Source organism: Heloderma suspectum, chromosome 1 (genome assembly GCF_057233095.1).
Source record: "Heloderma suspectum isolate Gila_16-S chromosome 1, 16-S_ref, whole genome shotgun sequence".
Lineage (NCBI taxonomy): Eukaryota > Metazoa > Chordata > Lepidosauria > Squamata > Helodermatidae > Heloderma > Heloderma suspectum.
This window is the reverse complement of record NC_139458.1, coordinates 437237512-437262838: the sequence shown is the minus strand read 5'-3', so window position 1 is coordinate 437262838 and position 25327 is coordinate 437237512. Positions and strand designations below refer to the sequence as shown.

Here is a 25327-nt window from a genome sequence, read left to right as displayed (position 1 = left end):
GAGCCCATTCTTCCGTGTCCTGCACTCTGGGATGATCAAGAAGAGATCCTGGCCTTCCTCTCTGTGGCCACCTTTCAAGTACTTGAAGAGCGCTATCCTATCTCCCCTCAGTCTTCTCTTCTCCAGGCTAAACATGCCCAGTTCTTTCAGTCTCTCCTTATAGGGCTTTGTTTCCAGTCCTCTGATCATCCTTGTTGCCCTCCTCTGAACCCTCTCCAGCTTGTAAGCATCCTTCTTAAAGTGTGGTGCCCAGAACTGGACACAGTACTCCAGATGAGGCCTAACCAGTGCTGAGTAGAGGGGAACTAGTACTTCCCAGGATTTGGAAGCTATGCTCCTATTTATGCAGCCCAAAATATCATTTGCCTTTTTTGCAGCCACATCCCATTGTTGGCTCATATTCAGCTTGTGATCGACAACAATTCCAAGATCCTTCTCGCTTGTAGTGTTGTTGAGCCACGTATCCCCCATCTTGTAACTGTGCATTTGTTTTCTTTTCCCTAGGTGCAGAACATGGCATTTATCCCTAGTAAATATCATTCTGTTGTTTTCTGCCAAGCACTCCAGTCTATCCAGATCACTTTGAATTTTGTTTCTGTCTTCCAAAGTATTAGCTATCCCGCGCAATCTGGTGTCATCTGCAAATTTGATCAGCATTCCCTGCACCTCCTCCTCCCAGTCATTAATACAAATGTTGAAGAGCACTGGGCCCAGGACTGAGCCCTGCGGTACCCCACTCGTTACCTCTCCCCAGTTGGAGAAGATCCCATTGATCTCTTTGAGTCTGATTCTGTAGCCAACTGTGGATCCACCGGATCGTTTTTCCATCTAGCCCACTTCGAGCTAGTTTGCTCAACAGGATATCATGGGGCACTTTGTCGAAAGCTTTGCTGAAGTCGAGGTATATGATGTCCACAGCATTCCCACAGTCCACAAGGGAGGTTACCTGATCAAAAAATTAGATCAATTTTGTCTGGCAGGATTTGTTCTTGACAAATCCACGTTGGCTTCGAGGAATGACTGCATTGTTTTCAAGGTGCTTACAGATGGATTGCTTTATGATCTGCTCCAGAATTTTCCCAGGGATTGATGTCAGACTGACTGGTCTGTAGTTCCCAGGTTCCTCCTTTTTACCCTTTTTGAAGATAGGGATAACATTAGCCCTCCTACAGTCATCTGGCACGTAAGTGGTCCCGATCCGCTGTGGATTCCTGAGGCCGGATTCCAAAGAATCTGGCCACATTTGAATCCTCAGCGGATTTCTCTGACATCCCTACTTTTAGCATTCCTTGCTAACCTTAGGTCGTTCTCAGCTTTAGCCTTCCTGACGCCATCCCTGCAATTCTGTGCAACCTGCCTGTATTCCTCCTTTGTTGCTTGGCCTTCTTTCCACTTCCTATATGTGTCCTTTTTTGTTTTCAAGTCATCTCTTAGCTTTTTGTGAAGACATATTGGCTTCTTCTGTTGTCTTCCACCTTTTCTTCTTGTTGGAATTGTTTGTAATTGTGCCTTGAGAATTTCCTTTTTAAAAACTCCCTCCCATCTTGGACTCCTTTTCTCATTAGAGTCGCTTGCCATGGGATCTTACTGATCATTGTTCTGAGTTTATTAAAATCAGCTTTCCTAAAATCCAGGGTATGCGTTTGGCTACACTCGGCTTTTGCTTCCTTTAGAACCATGAACTCAAGTACAACATGGTCGCTTTCCCCCAGAGTTCCCGTAACTGCTACTTTACCCACTAAGTCATCTCTGTTGGTTAGGATCAAGTCAAGAATAGCCGATCCTCTAGTTCCTTCCTCTACTTTCTGTAGGAGGAAGTTATCCGCCACACAAGTCAGGAATTTCCTGGAGGGGCCATGTTTTGCAGAATTTGTCTCCCAACAAACAATGGGGAAATTGAAGTTCCCCATTACTACTACATCATGCTTCCTTGGAACATTGACAATTTGCTTTTCAAAAGTTTCATCCTCGTCTTCTCCTTGATTGTGTGGCCGGTAGTAGACCCCAACCACCAGGTTCCTTTTATTCTTTGCTCCATTTATTTTAACCCAGATGCTCTCGATGGGGCTACCAAGCTCATTTTCCTGTCTTTCTGTGAAGAGATAAGTATTTTTCACATACAGTGCAACCCCACCTCCCTTTCTGTTCCTCCTGTTCTTTTTGAACAAGTTATATCCTTCAATTGCTGTATTCCAGTCATGAGAGTCATCCCACCAAGTCTCAGTTATACCTATCAAGTCATAATTTCCCTCCTGTATTAAGAGTTGAAGTTCATTCTGTTTGTTTCCCATACTCTGAGCATTAGTATATAAACATCGAAGACCATGTGCTTCATAGTCTCTGGCTTTCTTCCTATATGTGTCTGAAGACTATTATTGGGCACTATCAGAGCTGTTCTCTCCCATTGCTGTGCATGAGCCTTCGTCCATTGTTACCCCCAACTTTACGTCTCCCTCCCCCGTAGGATTCAGTTTAAAGCCCTCCTGATGAAGTTCTTCATGCTGTGGCCAAACACATTCTTCCCATCCTTTGTGAGGTGCAACCTGAGCAACCCGTCCCTTGCCAACAGCCCACCTTCCAGGAAGTATAGCCTGTGGTCCTAGAATCCAAATCTCTCTCGTCGGCACCACCTTCGTAGCCAGTCATTCACCCAGAGTATTTTTCATTCCCTTTCTATCCCTCTTCTAACTACTGGAAGGATGGATGAGAAAACTATCTGGGCCCCAAAGTTCTTGAGTTTCCTTCCCAAAGCTTCAAAGTCTGACATGATGTCTTCATAGCTCTGCTTGGTGGCATCATTTGTTCCCACATGGATGAGAAGAAAGGGATACCTGTCAGTGGGCTTTATGAGTGCAGGCAACCTTTCAGTCATGTCTCTAATCTGTCCTCCCGGGAGACAGCATACCTGGTGAGTCCACGGGTCTTCATGACATACTTGGGTTTCGATCCCATGCAGCAAGGACTCTCCCACTACTACTTCTCTTCTTGTAGCTGTAGGCCTGGGTTTCATCGCCTCTGCTTGGCTGACCTTCAGCCTCTTGCTCGCTCTCATGCAGGTTCCCCTGTGATTCTTCCTCTGCAGGGTGTCCTCCAGTCTCATCCTCAAGTACCTGAAAATGGTTCCATAGCTCCAATGCTTCCACTGGTGTAGAATGGCTTCTAGTTCTTCTCCTGTCACCCTTTTCCAAGGAGTATCCCCTACTGCATTTTTCCTCACCTCAGCATTACCCTCTTCTGCCTCAGCTTGCTGTTGCTCTTCAAGCTTCTGGTCTTCCCTTTGCTGCTGTAGTTCCACCGTTCTGTCCAAGAGCTCTTTGTCTTCTCTTATTCCCTGGAGGGTCGCCACTCACCACTCCAGGCCTCTTACTTTTTCTTCCAATTATTTCCACTTGTTTCCCATAGCACTTTTCTCTCTCTTGAAAAGGTACAAAGTGGTGGTACAAGGGATTTAGACTGTACATTTCATTTCACCAGTTCAGTTGTATAATCTCTGTATTATTTGCCTGAGTAACTGTAGGCAGGAGAGAACAGCAAGCCTCGCTGCCTTTCCCAGTCAACAAAGTCCGTTGAGCAACCCTGTGAGGCACATTAGTCTCAGAAAGAGTGTTTGTAATGTTATATACATTGTATAAATGTTACATAAAAGAGTGCTGGGGGCTGAATGGCACAGGGAATTCGATTGGTTTGATGTGCCTATAGGGAATGCAAACTGCAGCTGTTAGAATAGCGGCTAAGCTTTCTATCAAATGTTTAAAGGCTTACCTACAAGAGACATTCCAGGTGACGTCTTCCAATCATTGCCCTCCTGTGTTTTCCCACCGTTTCTTCCATACCATGGAAAATCCGTTATGGGAAAAAAGATGGAATTGCTGCAGAATATCTTCTGAGGGCTAGAGCTAGGACCCCTCCATCCAGAAATGCCCCAAGACAATCTGCACTTCTCCTCATCCTTTCTTCCTCTTTTGATGGCCAGCTCCCACCCAGCAGTGTCTATCTCAACTCCTTTCCAGCTTTTCTGTGCAACCCAGTGGCCCCCTTTCCCCCCTTTATTCCCTTTATGGAGCGCAATCACCGGCTTAATTTCTGGTGGCCACCTCCAGGATGTGCTCTGTGCCACGGACAAAGTAAAGTATGTATTGACTTATGTAATTTCATTAGTTCTTCAAAAGATGCAGACAGAGAACAAGGGATGCTGGATAAAGATGTAACTGGAAGGAATAGCCAGTGATGGGGCAGTCTGTCTTCTTAAATTCGGTTGTTCTGTTGTTAACTGCCAACTTTGACAAGATTAAACACTTTAACACAGACTACTGCACTAAAGTACATTGCTGTTTAGCTGTCTCTCTGAACTGATATATTTCCTGGTGTGTACAATGGAGGCACTGTTTGCTTCCCCAACCTGGCGCACTCCAGATCTGTCAGACTACAACTCCCAGCATGCCCCAGCCAGCCACACGTTGATGGCAATAGTTATGCTACATTGACTGTTTGTACCCTTCACCCAAGGGATATCCACATGCATGAGGATATCCCTGTTTACGCTCACAGCAACCTGTCGTGGTGGGTTCAGGTCACCGAACCTTGGCAGGAGGTGCTCCCCACGCGTGCCAACCAACCTGCCTTCGACAATCGTTGGCATTCTCTAAAAGACCGGCAGGGAGGCCGGCTCCACTCTGGATTCAAAACATGCCATTCCGGCCACTGACAGGCATAGATCTGGCATGCTCACCACGCACAGCAGACCGAAGTGTAGTGGAGCTGGGATTCATATGGATGCAGCGTCGGCACTTTGTTATTAGCAGGGGTGCTGACATCATCTGCCATGCCCACTCCATGGGACTTGAATGGGCAATGAGGATCCATGAGCCCTATGGAAGACCTGCTCCTGGTGGAGATGAAAACTGCTGGAACTGGTTTGTTGATAGGGATCCACACAGGTGCCTGCATTTTGGGGCTCTCCCTGGGGGTGTAGCTATGGGGGCTGCCAGGATGAGCGCCTGCCCGTCAATGTTTACCCCCTGCACACTGGTGTTGGATCATTGGAGACGGCATTTTCTGGTGGCAGCTCCCACTGTCCCACAGCTGGTTTTCACGGTATGGTCACCCCCAGGGAACAGTTTGCTCCTGTGCAGGGTCAGAAGCATCACAACCAACTCCTGCAGCGGTTACCTCAAGCCTCCTGCCACTTCTTTCAATGAACGGCTCCTAGTCCTGACGGCTCTGTGCTGCCTCCAGTATCAGAGGCAGTGTGCCTGTGTACACCAGTTGCTGGGAAACATGGGCAGGAGTGCAGTTGCAGTCATGTCCTATTCATGGGCTTTCCACAGGGTGCTGGTTGGCTGCTGCGTGCACATAATGCTGGGCTAAATGGACCCTTGGTCTGATGCAGCTTCAGGGCTCTTATGTTCTCATGTTTCTTCAGCTCTGCAACAATGGGAGAATTCTGGGATAGTGGGACCATACTGAATGTGGTTGGCTAATAAAAACCTCATCCTGATTGGCCTATTCGCCCTAGAATGCCAGGCTGTTCCTCATTGGCCTTTAGTTGCCCTTTCCCTCTCCACTTTGTTGGGCTTTCCAAACCATCCATCAGTCAATTACCCTGGCCTTCCTTCTGTTCTCCAGATTGACAAGGAGCAAAAGCCCACTGAGCTCATTAGGAGATAAGCCACATACCTGAAGCATGGGAGACAGAACAGAAGGAAATATTTCTTTTTAATCATCCATGTTATCGTATCTCTTGTTGGCAGCCAACATTTGTCATTCTGATCATCCTTTGTGACACAGAGGATCCAATATTGATTTTCTCTCTCTCCTGCCACTCTGTTTAAATCTCAAAGTGAGCTCTCTTTTTTTTCTCTTTTCTTCTTCCTGGAAATGATCCTAGAAATAAGAAACAATCCAACTGTAACCAAGATGTCAGTTTGGTTTTTATGCTGGTTTATTAACTCCACTGTCTCAGCTATCTTCTCCAAAGCGGTTTTGAAAGGTTTCTCCTGGGATTAAGATGAGGCAGCTGTGTCTGTTTTCTGTCTTCTAAGTCAACTTTTCTGTTGAGAGACAAATGACAAGTTAAAGTGATTCATGTCCAGGTACTAGAACTCAGTTCATATTATCATCTGTGCAAGCAGGTTGTACAAGTGTTTGATCGTGCACACAAATGAACGGTGCAAAGTATCAGGGATCAAATTTTTCAGAGTAGGACATTCCAGCAAAAAAAGGAAAAAAGAGAGTAATATGTCTGGGCAAGAATGAGAGGGAGATGAACAAGCAGGTTGCAATGGTGAAAAACAAGCCTGTGCAGGGACCCCCGGACCCGCTTCGGAGGCTGACTCAGAGCTTCTGAATTGGCCCCGACCTGCCTCAAGCCAAACCGGAGGTGGGCCAACCTGCTTCAGCCTCCGGCTCTGAAGCATGACCTGCACAGCCAAAGCCCCCCCAAACCCATCCACGGGAGCCTTGCACCCGCACCCACCCCCCTTATCTGGACCCGTGGGGAACGCCTGCAGCCACCACCACCTTGGATTGCACCACCTGTAATACTGCGTAGACAGCCCTTTCACAGCTGCGATCTGCACTTACCAGAAGAAGAGCGGCCATGGCGACTCCCTCCAAGATGGCAGTGGCTGTGGGCTCTCCCCATGGGCCTATGTGAAGAGCAGGGGCCTCGCATGGCTGGACGGGCGGCTGGGCGGATCCAGCCGAAGCGGCCCGTAGCACTTCAGGAGCAGTCCAGCCGGCTTCAGGCCGCTCCCAACCCACTCTGGAACTGGACCACTTTGGCCCAAGTCACCCCCATCTGCTTCAGGACTCAGGCTGAAGCGGTGCGCAGCCTTAGTGAAGAGGAGGAGTGAGTCCAGAGGGCCCATGTCTCTGGGCCCATCCATCCTGCAGGCCCTCCGCACATGCCTGATTATGCCCACCCGTAACGCTGCCCCAGCTCTCCCACATCTCCATAAGGTCCCTAAACAGTTTTGGGCTGCAGTACAGCAAAAGCCCTGCCATCCTGTGCTGGACACTGTCCACTCTCTGTCAGGACAGCAGTAGCACCACTCGTCTGGGGGAGCGGAGGAGTGGCCTCGGGCATCATTGGGATAGGCCAGGGGGTTTGGGCTAGTAGTCCTGGCCAGGCAGCCATGGAGGGGGGGTGAGTCTGGCTTTGGGTTTGATGGCGAGAAAGTTGCATCCCCCGCCCCCAGCTAGCTTCTGCAGTTCCTGCCTGCTGTGTTGGAAGCCAGGAAAGAGAAAGGTTGGCAGTTTTGACATAAAAGCACCTGCAGTCATTTAAATGTTTTGATGCAAACTCAGACATTAATCTGCTGTAATAGTTCAGCAATTAATCTTCTGTAATTCAGGAAGCGATGTTATTTTTCTGGTTAGATGTGTGGGGCAGGAGAAAGAGTAACAGGAAATAGTTTTGGATGGGCGTGCTCACTATCCCCTACTGTCCCTTGGGGATATCCCTTTGGTCTGTACACAGCTGCTGTATTCAGACTGTATAACCTTTCCAGAGCTTGTTGCTTTTAGGCACAGGACATCATGTAGAGCTGATGCAGCTTTGTATAGCACTGGTGTCGAACCTCAGGCCTCATCCATCCCTCCAGGGCTCCCCAGATGGCCACATATCTTTTCTCTGGCCCCACACCCTCTCTCCTGACCACCAATCATTCGGGGGGGGTTCTGGCTTTTGTTTTTGTTTTTTTCAATTTTTTTATTATGAGTTTTAATAAAATAAAACAAAACAAACAAAAACGTAACAAAGCCAAAAAAATAAAAATATAACAACGTATTCTAAAATCCTCAGTTTCAAATATTACAATATTCTAGGGAGAAAAAAAGAGAAAAACATTAGATTACACATAAACTTCAGTAGAAGCAGACCAAATATCCAAATATATGTCCATTTGCAAGTTTTGCCTATATCCCACTCTTTCAAATGTTGCTAGCGCTGGTAGGTCCTCAGTCCATTGCATTATAGGTGGTGAGTTTTTATCCTTCCAGTATCATAGTATCAGTCTTTTAGCAGCCAAGAGGGCACGGAAGATGAATTTACGCTGACCGTGTGTTACATTCCAAAACGCAGGTAGAGTTTAAGAGAACATGTGTATCAGTCAATATTAAAGAGCTTTCCAATACAAAGTTTGTCTGTATGAGGAGGCAACCATTGGGCATTTCCAAAACATGTGAATAAAAGAAGCGTTAACTGCATTACACCTCCAGCAATTAGCCAAATTTGACAAACCTGTATTAAAGAGATGTTGTGGCATCCAGTAGACCCGAAACAAAAGTTTTTACTGAATAAGACGTAACAGGAGGCCAATGGTTTCCTGGCTGTTGTGCAATTTTTCCCCTGTTCTAAAAGATTAAGATAACTCCCCAGAGGCCTTGGTATGGGCAGTGAAGGCATTTGGGGCGTTTGGGCCACACACCTTTTGCCTTTTGCCCTGCCCACCACTGGAATGTGGCCCGCGAGAGCATCTCCAAAACTGAATTGGGCCTTCTGCCCTTGGGCTGGAAGAGGTTTGACACCCTTGTTGCATAGATTCAGAGATTGGACATGTTTCCAAATGTCTATTTTCAAAAGTTGATTTTGTGGGAAACTTTTTACAAAAATGAAGGGCGCAGGAGATCCTAGGGCAGGCAGAATTAGGACTAAGTTCAGTCCTGTTCCTGCTGTGCCCCCCCCCCCAGCACATGCTGTGCACACCACGGTTTGCCCGGCCTTGACCTGGGGCTGGGGGCACGCTAGATCTCCTGGCTCAGTCCTGGCACACATGGCGGGGCAGGCACACTTGCGAATGCCCCTCAAGGGGGCAGCAGGGCTCCGTCCAGCCTGAAGTCACTCCTGCTGTGCACGCTGCTATGTCTGTCTGAGGTCAGATTGTGCCCTAAATCTCCTCAGCTTGTTAAATTTAAAGGAATAATGTAAAGTGTTAACTTGCCAGACCCAATTTTCTTCACTCTCGGGAGGTTTCTTTTCTTTTGTTGTTAGTCCATCTCAAACACTTCTAGGTTGATCTGCATTCATAATTGGGAACGTTACCACAGAAAGTCACATCAGAATATCATTTGGAACCTTTGGGCAAGCTCCAACTTAAGTCCTACTTAGAGTAGACCCATTGAAATGAATGGGACTTAAGATAGTCAAAACCAACTTCAGTGTCATTTATTTCAATGGGTCTACTCTAAGTAGGACTTCTGTTGGATTTTACTATTTGGTAGCAAATTTCAGTAGGAAGCATTTCCCCCCAAATGTCTTCCTGCTGTAGAGTTGAGGGGAAGGACTCGTTGGTCCCGTGGCTCCAGGTCAACTCTGTTGCGTTTTAACACAAAACTGTGTCTCTTTCTAAGCATGTTGATCTCTCCTCCTGGGGTTACATCGGAAGTGATTCAGCTAAGTACCCACATGTACAGTTCATGGGGGCAGCAGCAGGAGGGGTGTTGAAGAGACTGAGACAGAAGAGGCTCAGGATTACAGTGAGGCCCATCAGTGCATCAGGAAAGCAGCAAGCTGTGTCTCAAGGTGATGGATGGAAGACAGAGCAGGCATGATGAAAACTGTTCCGTCTCCTCAATGATGCAGGCTCAAGCAGTGAAGGCAACAACAACAGCAACAACCATGCAAGGATAATTTCTCAAAATGAAAAAGCTCCACTGCATCCATCCATGTCCTCCCATCCAACATAGTCTGGAAATCAGAACATTTTCAGCTAGTGATGCGGAAAACCCAGGTCCTGTTTCATCAAGATTCTAGAGCAGAAGCGCACAGCTTTTCCAGCCCCAAGGGCCTCATGTGATGCTGGCTCGGGAGTCAGGGGTTGCACGCATGCGCACACATACGCATGCACACCCCACTTCCTGGTGATCCTGATACAGACTGCTCTTTTCTTATTCCTAACAGCATAGGGGAAAGAGCTATCTGTATGAGGCTCTATTGGCGAGGAAGTGAGTCAGGACATCTGGGGGGCTGCATTTAAGGCCTGGGAGGGCCTTAGAAGCCGCTCAAGCTATGGGTTGAGCACCCTTGTTCTGGAAGAAGGCACCTTCACCTCCCTGAACAAGAGTTCCCATCTGTAACCTCTTTCTAGCTAGGATTATTGTTATATCACCAATTTCTGCTTTCGGGAATAGTCACTACGCCTTCCTTGTATGCAATGAAGTTGTACACCAGATTGCCACACACTCATTTTTTTTCCTGCATTTCATGCTCCTTTGGCCCCGTTGTTTACCATTTCTTTCTCTATGCCCACGTATCTGTGCATACGGTGCGGCAGGCGCACCAGTTCTCTGAGAGGTGAGCAGTGCTGGGGGCACGGTGCTTACTCAGACGTGGCTGCCTTTGGAGGGAGGTCACTGGAGGCATCTTGGCATTTTGTAAAATGTGGTCTCTTTACAAATACACCAGTAGAGCATGAGGCACCATTTAAGCACTGCAATGGGAGGGCAAGGTCCACAGCTCTCACGTCACATCTCTGGGGAGACCACCAGCTCCCCTCCCCCCAATGCTGTTAGCTTACAGAGTCCAAAACCTCGGTTCTCTTGTGTCTTTGGGGTGCTTGCAGGTGAGGTTTTTAATGTGCAATCACCCTGCCTCAAACACGGGGTGGTGGTGGGGGTGGTTCACCAGCGATTTACTCTGAGCCGGCTGTGTGCTGAGGTCATTAGGGATACCTGACGTCGTGGCCATCCAGCAGCCCCCCCGGAGCTTGTCAGGGAAAAACCGGATGTCCTGGGACTGCTTGAAGTCCGATTCTTTTCCCCAAGTCGGGTTCTCCCCAGTATAGTCGCTGTGTGCCCAAGCCCCGCATTCAGCTCAGGTATGCAGCCTGCCACGGATGTGCCTTTCACTGTGACCCCAGTCAAGGGGTGTTTCCTCCCCTTGTGCTGAATGAGGCTTGCCCTCTCAATGGCCACAGAAATAACAGAGAAGTCCAAGGCTCCAATTCATTGCCTTAGGACATAACTCCTTCACAGCTTCCTTATGGAGATCCTGCCCATTAAATCTCTTTCCCACAACAAACCCATGAGCGTCTCCTTGGAAGTAACTCCCATTGTGCTCCGTGAGGCTTGCTCGTGAAATGCAGTTGCATCTAGACTTTCAGGGGAGAGCAGAAAGGGGGGAGAGGGGGGAAGCCTCTCTTATTGGTTGAGCAGCCCCTGTCAGTCAGATGACGTTCACTCCAACCCCCACCCCCACCCAGAAGTCTGTTCTGTGAAGTGATTTTTACTGCTGCGGAGAATCTGCTCATGGAGCCCTGCTCACAGCAAAGCTGATTCCTTTTAAAAAATCCGGTGCTCCTCCATTAGTTTCTCCTTCTGTTGTCATGGAAACATGGCCAGAATCTTATGTGGGGATCCAAATGTTATCTTCATCCATTTGCAGCCCTCCTGTCTTCTGACTGCTAGCACTAGGAAACCCCGCTGGAAACACCCCTCCCCTCATTTCCCTTGGGGGCAAACTGCAATCTGTTCTTTTTACACGCACGTGGGCCTTGCCCCCTCTCCCTGGCTCGGGGTGGGGTGTGTGTATTAAGGCTGAATCAGCGCCTCCCACGTCACCTTGCCTTTTGGGGCCATTTTAATTCCCATGGCAACCTATCACCTGCAATTTACCTGGCCCATTAACCTCTGGATAGGGCACAAGCATCACTTTTGTTTTTGCTGAAACCAACTAAAGGCACAATCCTATGTATGTTTAGACAGAAAAAAGGCCCACAACTCCCAGCATTCCCTAGCCACCCATGCTGGCTGGGGCATGCTGGATTGTAGGCCTCTTTTCTGTCTACACATGCATAGGATTGCACCCTAAGGGTGCTTCCAGGCAAGGATTTTATTGTGCAGTCCTCCTCCCTTGTTCATGGAACTTTACAGTTGGTCCAGACAACAACATATTCTGTTTGTAACCCTCCTGTATTTTCCCACTGCTTCTTATGACTTTTTTCTTTCCAGAAAAAAAAATAATCTGTTAAGGAGGAAAAGGCGGGACAGCTTCGCTATGCCTTTTGATTAGTAGCTCTAGCCACCATCTGTCCGGGAGCGCCCTAACACAGCTACCACACTGGAAATAGTTTTCTTACGGAGTCCTGCACTGGAAGTGCACGACTCAGCGTGCATGCATCTGACTTTCCCTCAGGACTAGAAACGTGAGCAGTATCACCCCCATTTAAGTATGAGTCCATTCACTCTCAGCTTTTGCCTCTCCAGGTGCTGGACAACCTAGATAGTCACCTGAAGAAATCGGAGTATTTCCGTTTCCTTTGGTTTCCTCACAGTGAAAATGTGAGTGTCATCTACCAAGATCACACCAACAAGGTAAATCCACCATATGTTGGTTACTGTAAAGTGCTAGGAAACGGGTTGGAAGGAGAAGGGTGAGGAGGCAAGGATTATGACCACCCGCCGGTTGCTATGGGGCATTAAACGAGTGCTTGCACAAGCCCCACTCATTTCAGTGGGGGCTTCCAGTGGGGTGCGCCCATGGCCCTTTCCTTCCTTCCAACAGCCCTGTTACGTAGGCCTTAACTGCGGTTGTTTTGCAGGTGAAGAGCTAAGGCTGAGAGACTGATTTAAGCAAGGACTTGCACTCATCCATGCTGTGTGTCACAGAATATGGGACAATTGGTGGCACAGATCCAGGCACAAACCACTACCACCAACACCACCAAAATCCCCATAGCTTCCTCCCACTCTCTTATTAGTCCTGTCACTTGGTCCTCTAGCACCATTCTGAATTTGGTCCTGCCCCCGCTTTTAGGAGACAACAGGAGTAGTTAAAAGAAGGGGCTGTGAGCCAGGAAGTCGTTGGTTGAAATAATGCCCCCCTCCCATAAGACTTCCCTGGGTAAGTGCGCCCATTACTACTTAAAACCATTAAACCTGGTATTGTATTTTAAAGCTTTGCACTGCAGCTGGGTTCTATTTGGTTATTATTTTTATTTTTTTTATACTGCAGTTTTAAACTTTAAAATTTTTATGTTGTAATTTATCGTCTTGTAGTTTTAATGGTTTTAATGGTTGTGAATAGCCCAGAGAGCTTTGGCTACTGGGCGGCATAGAAATGAAATAAATGAAATTAAATCTCTGACGTCTGTCAATTATTCAGCAACAGATTATGATGATGATATACTTACTGCATGTATGTATCCACCCCATAACAGAAGTTCTGTGGGCAGCTCGTAAGCAAATACAACATTAAAATACAGTATAAAAAATTATTAAAACAAACATTACCGACACGCACCCCACTTCTGAGTGGTTAGAGGTTTCAGGGGTAACATAGTAATGTAGTAACATAGTAAAACATAAGATGAACCCCTTATGTTTAAAACAGAATAAAACTTTAAGCAGTTATAGTCATACAAAACATATCAAATCATCATTAAAACAGAAGAGCAATAAATGCATATTGAGAAAAATAGCAGAATTTAAAGCTGTCTAAGTATTCTAACGTGGTTAGGGGTAAATAAAAGAAAGGTATTTACTGAGGATGTCAAACAAGGCACTAAGGAAACATGGGGAGGGCATTCTGGAGATGGGGTGACACAGTGGTGAAGACCTCTTCTTACTCACCACCTGCCCAACCTCTGGAGCTTGAAAAGGGCTTCTGAAGACAACCTCAGTATACTGGCAGGTTCATATGGGGGCAGACAGCAGCCCTTCAAATTACTGGGTCCCACATTACATAAGGCAGCCTTCTCCAACCTGGTGCCCCCCAGATCTCTTGGACTATGACTCCCATCCTTCCTGGCCAGTGTTGGCCAGGGATGGTGTGAGTTGTAGCCCAACACATCTGAAGGACACCAGGTGCAGTAGGCTGATGTAGCTGGCAGGGTTCATGACCCCTCTCTCTTGCTTTGTGTGTCTATGCAGCCTCCCTCTTCCTCCGCTAGCTGGCTTTGGGACTATGCTGTCGGTTATTACCTGCTGGAGTTCCTTCTTTGGATCAGGTAAATCTCAGTGTGGATTCACATCACAGCCATGCGGATGTATTCCTGGTATCAATGGAACCTGCTTCCATGGTGGATGGAAGGAATTAGAAAAGCAAAGGTCCATGTCCATGAGGAAAACACACACACACACACACCAAAATCTACAGTTGGCCAATATCTTTATCAGGACCAGCCAAAATTCCACAAAATCATGCAAGCTTTTGAGTTCTCCAGAACTCTTCATCAGGCAGGGGTCGGGGGAAGAAATAAGGTCCCCCAAATTGGCCAGGTGCAGTGGCCATGCAGTCTGCAGATTAGATAGAACTCAAAATGGAGATTTGCAATCTGAATGAATTAGCCAGTGCTAGGTGCTGGAGGTATCAGATTACACCCACCCATGCATTTTGGGAAGAATTTAGTAGGATGTATTCATGTACTGGTTCTGTTTATGCCTCACCTCTTCCCTGGAAGGGTTCAGAACAGCTTGCATCCGCTTCCCAGGTGGTATCCCATCCAGGGACCACGCAGGGCTGGGCTCTTCTAGTTTAAGCAACTGAATTTGTCATCTCCTTTCAAACTCTTCCCCAAACCCCTGAGAATATTTATTTATTGCATTTATATCCCGCCTTTTTTCCTCTTGCAAGGAACCCAAGGCGGCTTACATTATCCTCCTCTCTGTTTTATCCTCACAACAACCCTGTGAGGTAGGTTGGGCTGAGAATCTGTGACTGGCCCAAAGTCACCCAGTGAGCTTCCATGGCCAAGTGGGGACTAGAACCCAGATCTCCCGGTTCCCAGTCCGTCACTCTCACCACTACACTACACTGGCTCCTTTGGTTCATTCAGATGTTATTCAGAATAACATCTGAATGAACCAAAGTAGGAGAACCTTGACCAGAATACTTGATATCCTATAATTCTTTACTTTTTGAAGTCAAGGGTTTCCTCCCATGGTTTATACACACACAAACACGTGCAGAATCTCATCCTTCAGCTGTAAATCTGTCCGAAGTATCCTTACTCCAGACTAGCAGTGTGAGGCCTGAAGCTGCACTGCCATCTCATGGACAGCAGGTGAAAGAAATTCTTGGTATTGTTCTTAGCCTTCATTGATGGGCGGTGGTGGGGAGGAAATTCACAAATCCACAGGCCATGGAAGCCAGGGGCCAAAAATAGAGATTTTGATTTTTTTTTGTATTTTTTTTTACTAGTCACCCATAGAAATACCCCATAATGATGATGATGTGCTGTTTAAATGCTGATTTGTATTGAATATTTGATTGATTGTATTTCTATCCATTTTTCTGAAGCCAACCAAGGCGGTTCACAAAGATTTCAGAAAATGAAAAGTTTTCAGATGACACAAATAAAGTAAAACATTAAAAACACCTGCAAAAGACATTAAAAAAATAAAAAGCAAAAGTAAAAAGATGTGTCTTGACACCTTTCCTGAATGCAGAGAGAGTGAGGCCCAGTTGCAACTCCCACAGAGTGCATTCCAGAGTTTGGAAGCAAAGCTGGAGAAAGCCCTTTCCTGTGTGTCCAACAAGTGGGCTTCTGCAAAAGGCCTCAGATCTTCCCATATCCACCCTTCACCCTGCCTTTCTCTCCCCACTCTCCTCCAGCACGTTCCTGCCCTTTCTGGTTCCCTGGATCAACCACTTCTTCTTCTGGCTCCTCTTCACTGGCAAAGTGGAAAATGTGAACTTGAGCTACAAGGTCTTCAACTATGAGTGTCGTTTCAAGCAGCATGTGCAAGATTGGGCCATCCCCATGTAAGCGGACTGGGTCTTCTGTGCAGAGGCTGCAGAGGGGGTTGGTAGAAAGAGCAGCATTGATTCCAGAATGATCTGGGGGCTGTTTGACAGTCAAAATCCAGATTCCTCTCTCCCAAACTCAAATATATTTGTAGTCAGGGTCCTGCTCCTTTTAGGTTGTGAGCCTGCAGGGCCGTGAGAAAAGCTTGAAGGGGACTGATCTGGAGCAAGGAGCTTCCTGGCACCAGGGCGGCATGGATCATCTTCCAGCAGCCAGGCATGATCTGGCTCTTCAGGACCTTGGAGAGCTCCCAAGGAGAGCAGATGTTGCTCTAACAATGGCCAAAGTCCAGCTGAAGCCTGAAATCAGCCTGGCACTCTCCAGAGGTGTTGGACTGCAGCCTTCATTCTTCCCAAGAAGCATGGGCCACTCTCTCTGGGGATGATGGGGCTTGTAGTTCAACACATCCGGAGGGTGCCAAGTTGGGGGAGGCTATCCTAAGTAGTGGAGCAGGCCTGCTGAGGGTTGAAACCCTGTCCTTTGCTGAAGGCTATCAGGACTTTAAAATCTGGGCTTCATACTCTGCATTCCAGCTTCACTGGGAGACCTCCAGCTGGGCCTTCTTGTCTTCCCAGCCAGAGGGACTGAAGGGCCTTGGTTGGCCAGGTGATTTTTGAGGAGTCTGAGCCCCTGACTCTGGGTCAGACTGGATTAAGCATCATGCCTTCCTCTTGGCATGCATGATGGCATGCAGAGTTCTCAGGAGCCGCATTCCAGTGGTGGGTGCAGGAAGCAAAGGAAGGCAGTTGCAATGGAGCCAGTTTTGGTTTCTAATGCAAACACGGCGTCCCGATGCTCCAGTGTCTTCATGGCTTAGCTGGTGGGTCTTGCGCCGTCCCCTTGCAGTGAGAAAACGAAGGAGGCTCTTCTGGCGCTGAAGGGGACACTGGAGAGCAACCCCAATGTGGTAGCCCACTACCCCGTGGAAGTGCGCTTCACCCAGGGGGACGACATCCTGCTGAGCCCCTGCTTCCAGAGGGACAGCTGCTACATGAACATCATCATGTACAGGTAAGGGTGGAGCTGGTCCGAGCGGGGCAATTTAGGCTGTGTGATAGGTGATGTTTCATTCAGTACCAGCCAGAACTAGAGTGAAGTTCAACGATCGATGGGCATAAAGTCCAAGCATTGGGGTGAATGGGGGGGGGGGGTTGTGGATGAAAGGGGGATGAAACTACTCACCCCCTTTTGCCCCTTGACTGCTGCCACCAGCTCCCTTTTTCCCATAGAAGCAGCGCTCCTTCAGGTGTTCATGGCAGCCTCTAAACGGTGGCCACCATTTCTTATTTCCCAGAATGCCACCTCTATGAAATGCTAGCATTGCCCAGAGAAGGCTTCTGGAGGAAAATGGCAGCTCTTCCCTTCCCAGCGGAGCCACTATTTTTATTTCCCAGAAGCTCCCTCTACATGATGCTTGTGTTCCTCAGAAGGGGCATTCAGGGAAATAAAAATGGCAACTGCCAAGCAAAGCACCAAGGGACCACCCCGGCCTCCACTGCTGCAGTGGATTTACCCCCATGCCCATGAGATCACTGACATTTTAAATCCCACCCACCATTTTGCTGCCTCTGAATTCCGACTGTCCTCGGCTCGAGCAGTATTGCCCAGATGGGGTGGCTGGTTCTGCTCTGTTGGTATTCTGCAAGGCCCGTTGCAGCTGAGTGAGCACATGACACCAGCCCTCTAGGGCAATGCTTTTCAAGCTGCTTTCCGGAGACCCAGTGGGGCTCCTCCTCCTCCTGGGGTTTATCAGGGATTCCTCAGTGAGGACGTTAATAATGACAGACAGGTTTCCTTGAATGACAGCTAACCATCTCACCCTACCATACACAGCTGGGGGGGCGGGGTATGTTTGATGCGTTTCAAACCCTGCTCCTTGTATGTGCGAGGTGTCAGTTTTGGCCCTGGCACCATGGCTGGCCCTCATGTTTGCAGTGCACCCAAGAACATGCTCCCAAGTCCCCTGCGACATACCAGGACTCCATGGCAGCCACACACGTGGTCCTGACAGAGGAGTCCATGTAGAAAAGGGTTCCTAGAAAGCAACAAGGTCAAGAACCCTGCCTACTCCACGAGGGAGAGCAATACAGGCCATTTTTTGTGTGATGTTTTTAATGTTGAATTTTATTGTATGAACTGTTTTTATTCTTGTACATCATCCAGAGTGGCTGGGTGACCGGCCAGATGGGCGATTAATAAATTTAATAAATAAACAAACAAACAAACAAAATAAATAAATAACTTTTTCCTTCTGCATCTTCCTCCAGGCCCTATGGGAAAGATGTCCCACGCCTTGACTACTGGCTTGCCTATGAGGGCATCATGAAGAAGGTTGGAGGGAGACCACACTGGGCCAAGGTACGGAGGTGGCGGTGGGGCTGGGGGGTGCTTTTGCCCTGCAGCTGGTTAGATCTTGCCTCTCTAGCAAACACAGCCTCTCCTCCATCATGTGCAGGGTTCACTAAGAAACAATGAGGGGAAAACCACACGGAAGGTCCTGGGTTCAATCCTAGCACCTCCAGGATCAGACAGCAGGTGCTGGGAAAGAAAATCCTTCTCTGAATGAGGTCCTGGAAGGCTGCTGCCAGTCGGACGGGACTGTGCTACATGAACAAATAACCTGGCCTGGTATCCGGAAGCTTCCTATATTCTATTCTATAACATTCATTGAGCTGCTGGGCATTAAGGCTGGCTGCTTCCCACAACCCCTGGGGACGACAGGAAGCAGCCCTTGGTCCCAGAGCCATCGTATGGGTCCAACAAGGTCAGATGCTGTTGTGCAATCTCAAAGCCTCCACACACAAAGCATCAGTGGTATGCTAACAAGCAAGCAGTCTGAACCGCCGGTCACTTCCATGAGGTCTGGTCTCATGGCCTGCTCAAGATATTTCACTGTGTAATCCTGGCCCCAAGTTTCAGAATATCTCCAAAAAAAATAACTTTCATTCGCTCTGGATGGAGTGATGGCCACCAATTTGGCTGGCTTTAAAAGGGGGTTAGACAAATTCCCAGAGGAGGCTATCGATGGCTACTAGTCCTGATAGCTATGTGCTCGATCCAGTATCAGAGGCAGTGAGCTTCTGTACACCAGTTGCTGGGGAACATGGGTGGGAGGGTGCTGTTGCGCTCATGCCCTGCTTGTGAGTTTCCCATGGGCAGCTGGTTGGGCACTGTGTGAACAGAATGCTGGATGAGGTGGACCCTTGGTCTGACCCAGCACTGCTTTTCTTAGGTTCGTATGGAATACGCACATTTACATATACGGAATTGCCTCATACGAGGTCAGAAGGAGTGCCAGGTCCACTTTCGTGAGGGCTTTTGGGCAAGGCACCCTCCATGGGCCCCTCCCTCGGGGAGTCCACCTTCTCACCGCCATGGTCCCCAGCTGTTCTTGCTCCTCACCCTCTTCCTCATCATTGCAGCCACTCGCTTGCTTGACAGGCAGAGAGCCCGGGAGCACGGAGGCCGCGGCATCTCCTGCTCCTCCTTCTCACTGCCACTGTTTGGGCCAGAGCGAGAGGCAGGTAGACAAGCAAGTTGCAAGGGTGAAGAGGGGGAGCAACTCCAGTGGGCCCCTGCTGGGGTCTGGGCCCTTGGCAGGTGCCCAGTCATGCCCAGCCTTGATGCTGTGGTCAGAGGAATTGGTCCATCTAGTCCAGTACTGTCTGCTCTGAGTGGCAGCAACTGTCCAGGATCTCAAGCAGAGAAATAGCCTTCCCAGCCCCAAATCCTTTAACAGGAGATGCCAGGGATGGAAGGTGGCACAGAAAGATGGGCCCTCCTGCTGAGTTTAAGGACACCCCTGACAGATTAGGCCAAAGGCCTATCTAGTCCAGCATCCTGTTCCCAAAGTGGCCAACCAGAGGTCTAAGGGAAGCAGGGCCAGCCCTATTATTAGGCAGAGTGAGACAGTAATCTCAGGCAGCAGATTTGGGGTGTCCTGAAAGGCTAGCAAATGGATTGTTGTTTAATGTATTATTATTACTGGATCCATTTCAATCGGGCTTCAGGACTGGGCATGGGACAGAAACGGCCATGGTCGCCTTGTTGGATGATATGGAGAGGGCTCTGGATAGGGGCAAATGCTCCTTCTTGTTCTCCTCCAACTCTCAGTGGCTTTTGATACCATCGACCACGGTATCCTCTTGGCCTGTCTGGAGGGGTTGGGCATAGGGGACACCGAATTGCGGTACTTCCGTTCCTTCCTCTCTGGCAGGTAGCAGAGGGCAGCTCTGGGGGAGGAGACTGGAGTCGGTGAGTGGCAGGATGGGAAGGACTAAGCTGAAACTGAACCCCGACAAAACTGAAGTACTTTTGGTGGGAGACAAGGGGAGGTTGTGGGAGGTTGATCCGGTGTTGAATGGGGTGCGGCTGCCCCTGAAGGGCCAGGTCCACAGCCTGGGGGTCATTTTAGACTCCCAGCTGTCCATGGAGGCTAAGGTATTGGCCGTGAGCCGGGCAGCGCTGTACCAACTCCATCTGATACGGCAGCTGCACCCCACCTCCCTAACTATCTGCTCCCCTCAGTAGTTCATGCCCTGGTCTCCTCTTGTCTACACTACAGTAATGCACTCTATGTGGGGTTACCCTTGAAGATGGTTCAGAAGTTGCAACTGGTGCAGAACATGGTGGCTCACCTGACTAAAGGCTGCTATCGGTGAGATCACATCACTCCAGTGCTGAAGGAGTTGCACTGGCTACCAGTTGTTTTCCAGGCCCAATTCAGGGTGTTGGTATTGACCTTTAAAACCCTATACGGTTCCGGCCCAGTCTATCTTAAGGGGCACCTCCAGCAACACCAGGGATGCCGCTCAACATGATCAGCCTTGGTACGCCTTCTGTCTGTTCCATCAGCCAGGACAGCTAGGCTAGTGAGGACTAGGGAGAGGGCCTTTTCTGTGGAGGCCCCCACTCTGTGGAATTCCCTCCCTAGTGACCTCCACCATGCCCCCCCTTTGATGAGCTTCCGCTAGGCTTTGAAAACCTGGCTTTTCAGGTGGGCATTTGGGGAGGGTTAGGGGTGGTTTTTTTTTAGAGCGATGTTGTTTTGTTCAGTTGATTATGTTGTTTTTTGTGTTGTTATTAGTATTGTACACTGCCTAGAGTGGCTGGGTAGCTGCCAGATGGGCGGCTAATAAATTGGAAAAAAATAATAATTGTATTTTCACTGCCAGGGAGGAGAGCTGCTTGTGGAGTATTCTGTCCAGGTGCCAAAATAACTTGGCAGGCCTTGGGTACTGTGCACCTTGACTTGAGTTGGGGTTGGGGAAAGGTGCACCAGTTTGGGTCTGGCCCAGATGGGAAGTCCACAAACAGCAACCCAGTGTTTCACTTCCCAATTATGACAATGCTCTGAAGTTCAAAATCAGTGCCCACTAGCAAGCCTGGGAGATCCAGTTCCAGGTAAATCAGAAAACACGGTGCCAACCAATGTAGGTGCAGTTTATTTATTTATTTATTTAAACTATTTCTAGGCCACCTTTCAGGACAGGAGCCCTCCTGAGGTGGGTTACAACAATAAAATAGACAGGTACAGTTTCATAAAAACAACCTTCTAAAATACAACAATAAAAACGCCCCCATAATCAGGAGCGGGCCAGTGTAAACAAGCTGGTTTACCTAAAAGCCTGCAAGGTTGGGGCCTGATGGACCCTCGATGGCATTCCATTCCAGAGGCATTTCAGTTGGCAGGAAATTGCCAAGCATGACGGATCCAGGACACAAAGACAACCTGCCAAGAATATCAACCCCACATCTACCATATGGAGATAATAGCAGCAACCTGTCTTACGTGGTGCTCGTAAGGATTACGGCAGGATTGTGTCTGCAAAGTGCTCCTTAGGCTCTCAAGTGCTATAATATGCACACCTCCATTCGCGGCAGTAGCTCTTCTGCCTGCAAAACACACCCGTCAAAATCTTTGGAACAGCTGGATTCTTTGCAGACAGGTGAGTTGCCCTTAAATGCCCTCTTATCTCCCATCAGTGAGCGGAGATAACAGCAAAAGAAGCCAATGAGTGGGGTGGGAGCAGCATCCGACCTGTGGGCCAGATTACCCACCCCCGGCCTATATCAATGCCACTCATGTTACCTATATGTATTAATTTGGAAAGAACATTTTTAGATACATATTGTTAGAGGATCTACATCGGGGCGGGGAATGTGTGGTCCTCCAGATATTGTTGGATGGCAACTCCCATCAGCCCTAGCCAGCATTGCTAATAGCAAAGGATGATGGGAGTTGCAGCCCCACAAGTACAGGTGAGTCACATGTTCCACATCCCTTGTCTATATAACATTGACCCCAAGCTTGCTGCTTCTGTGTCCTGCCAATGATGACAACCACCAGGAGGAATGAAGAACAGGTTCTTAAAAGCGGTTCTGTCTCTCACCAGGCCCACACATGCACCCGGAGGGACTTTGAGAAGATGTACCCCAGCTTTCAGAAGTTCTGCTCCATCAGGGAGAAACTGGACCCCAGAGGCATGTTCTTGAATGCCTACCTGGAGAAGGTCTTCTATTGAGGGACAGAATGGAGAAGGTGGCAATGGAGACCAGAGAATCCCCTCAGTAAGAGGTCTCCGGTGGTTATTGTCACACTGGATCAGGAACACTCCTTTGCAGAGATCTGACGCCAAACCAAGCTCTTGAGAGACACCTTGCTTTGAAGACTCAAGGCGCAACCCTATGCATCCTTGGACAGAAAAAAATCCTGCAGCTACAGCGTTGCTGGCTGAGGAATGCTGGGAGCCATAGGACATTTGTCTGACTAAATAGGCATAGTGTTGCACCCTCAATTAGAGAAAGATTCCAAAAGTAATCGTGGGCAATGCCTTCATTAGGACCAGCTAAAACAGTAGGGCCACTCCCTACCTTGAAAACATTAAAGCCAACAGAATATAACATTTGGTTTTGTCTCTAGCGATAAATGGAACTGTTACTTTGGGATTTTTTTTCTAATGGGCCAACATGGCTACCTGCAAATGTTTCTATCTACTCTGCTGAAAGCGGGCAGGTGGGCTCATGGGAAATGTGCTCTTGGGATTCGTTTCTGTTCCTATTAAACTGCCTCCGCACCTACTCTGTCAGCATTTGTCAGTCATTAAAACACATAGAAATCAACGCTCCCCCCTGCCCCACTTCACTCCGCCTCCCCCAGTAAACTTAAGTCAGACTGTGACAGAGCTGCGCTGAAGAAGTCTGGCCACATGGGGGCAAACACCTCCCAGTGTACATTGTGGCATCAACTAGGGATGTACGAAAGGTACTTACCTTTCCACGGATTATGCTTATGCTGGGGGGGAGGTGTTCCGTCCCTCCCCCCGGAATCCTGGCTGGGGGGGGAGGTGCTCCGTTCCTCCCCCCCAGAATCCTGGCCGGCTGGCTGTGCTCCGCAGGGATTCTGCGGAGCCGCCGGCCGGCTCCGCCAGCAACCGGACATCTGGCCGCTGGCTAGCAGGGACGCAAATGGCAGCGGCCGTAGCCGCCGCCATTTGCATCCCTGCAGTCAGCCGTGATAGGCTACGTAAATGTTTACGTAGCCTATCACGGCTGATTAAAAAAAACAAACAAAAAAAAGCGCGTACGCAAATGGCGGCGCCCATGGGCGCCGCCATTTGCGTTCCTTATTTTGGCACGTCTTAGTCTACGTAAACATTGACGTAGACTAAGACGGCGAAAATAAGGGAAACGCAAATAGCGTAGACACTACGCTATTTGCGTTCCCCTTATTTTCGCCGTCTTAGTCTATGTAAATGTTTACGTAGACTAAGACGTGCCAAAATAAGGAACGCAAATGGCGGCGCCCATGGGCGCCGCCATTTGCGTACGCGCTTTTTTTTGTTTGTTTTTTTTAATCAGCCGTGATAGGCTACGTAAACATTTACGTAGCCTATCATGGTGTTTTTTAAAAATCTAGCCGTGATAGGCTACGTAAATCTTTACGTAGCCTATCACGTTTTTTTGTTTTGTTTTGTTTTTTACCTGGAAATGGCGGCGGCAGCAGCTGGTCGGAAGACCAGCCGCTGGAGCCACTGCCGAACCGCCGCTGGAGCTGCCGCCGCCAGGAAGATCTGCCTAAGGTAAGTCCCATCCCGGGGGGGGGGGGGGGGCCGTTCTGCCACCGATCTCGAGATCCGTGGCGGAACTTTCGTACATCCCTAGCATCAACTCTCCAGCCAGTTTGGGAGCATTCAAAGACCCACCCAAGGGAGCTGGAGCAGGGCTGCTGCCCCAGAGCTGCCTTTAGGGGCAAACACTCAAGAGCATGCAGGACTTCCTCCCACACTTTTGGACCAACTCCCTCCCTGAAGGTAATGGCATCTGTGTCAGCTGATGGCTGTGCCAATTCTAAGGATGTACAACTGGGTTCCTGTTTTCAAATCACAAGACATGTCCCATTTGCAACCACGAATGTGAACATGAGCAGGAGTGCAACTCTTGGGAAATGTTCCCAATTTCCTGGACTTGAGTTTGCTTTTGAAAGTGCACACTTCTGAAAATTCACATTTTTGCACCTGTGCAAATCCCCCCCCCAACGATCCACCTATGGTAGAAAATGTGCATTTTTGATTGGGAAAAATGTGCATTTTTTAAAATGAATATTTTTTCAGTTGGGAAAAAATGAACATTTTTTAAAATGCACATTTTCCCTGACAGAAGGAGATGCTCATGTTTGGGAATGCAAACGAGGCAAAACAAGAACCTCAATGAGCCCAAATCAGTGTTTGCCTATCTCTTGCCAATTCCCCCTTCCTGGGATAGAATAAACCAACCTTCCCCAACCTGGTGCCCTCTAGATGTTTTGGACTTCAACTCCCATCAGTCCCAGGCAGCATGGTCAATGGTCAGGAATGCTGGGAGTTGTCATTAGGGATGCTGGAGAAATTCGAGACAGACTAAAATGAGTTTGGATTTCTAAGAATCCGACCTGTGGAATCTGCTGCAGTGACCCGCGCAGGCCGTGCAGAGTCCGTGGACGTCTGTATTTTTTTTACTTTCCTGAAATTTACACATATTTATTCGTAGGAAAATATGCAAGTTTCTGCTGAGGAAAAGTTGAATGGAATGGGGGACAGTACGCTAAATGTTACGTACTATCGTAAATTATGTAAATTGCTACAAAACCTCTTACGTAATTATTTGTGTATTTTTCTGCATGATGAAAAAAATCTGTCTGTGAGCAGGAACAGAACAAAAGGCACCCAACAATCCACAAAACACAGACGGAGCAGAGTTTACACAGTCCCTACATCCCTAGTTGTCATCCCAAACATCTGGAGGGCTCCAGGTTGTGGAAATCTGCAATAAGGTGTTTGGGGGTTCAAGCGGGCTAATTCGCACCTTCGGTACTCCTTTAGAGTTCTGACTGGTTCTGACTGAAACCCAGAACAGATTTACCACCCCAGTGACATCACAGCCACCACCCTCCACTGGAAACAAAAACCTTATTTTGGATGGCTGCAGTTTGCTTCTAGATTGATAGGCAGCCACAGGACCACCCGGGCATCGACACCACACAGGGTGCTTTATAAAGCAGCATAAGCAAAGAAAATAAGGCCCTGCTGCAAAGAACTTACAAT

At 48.4% G+C, this 25327-nt stretch overlaps 1 protein-coding gene across 2 annotated transcripts in view; it reads left to right on the top strand.

Moving 5' to 3' along the window:
- The window catches only part of LOC146360368 (L-gulonolactone oxidase-like), a 68906-nt gene extending 46076 nt beyond the window's left edge, over window positions 1-22830 (top strand). For both annotated transcript variants that reach the window (XM_084833161.1, XM_084833152.1), the window contains 6 exons: window positions 12205-12312; window positions 13870-13946; window positions 15554-15703; window positions 16593-16757; window positions 18014-18104; window positions 22142-22830. In XM_084833161.1, coding sequence (XP_084689287.1) covers window positions 12205-12312; window positions 13870-13946; window positions 15554-15703; window positions 16593-16757; window positions 18014-18104; window positions 22142-22270 — 720 coding nt within the window. In that variant the 3' untranslated portion in view covers window positions 22271-22830. The remainder of the gene's footprint in view (window positions 1-12204; window positions 12313-13869; window positions 13947-15553; window positions 15704-16592; window positions 16758-18013; window positions 18105-22141) is intronic.
- Window positions 22831-25327: the final 2497 nt, after the last annotated feature.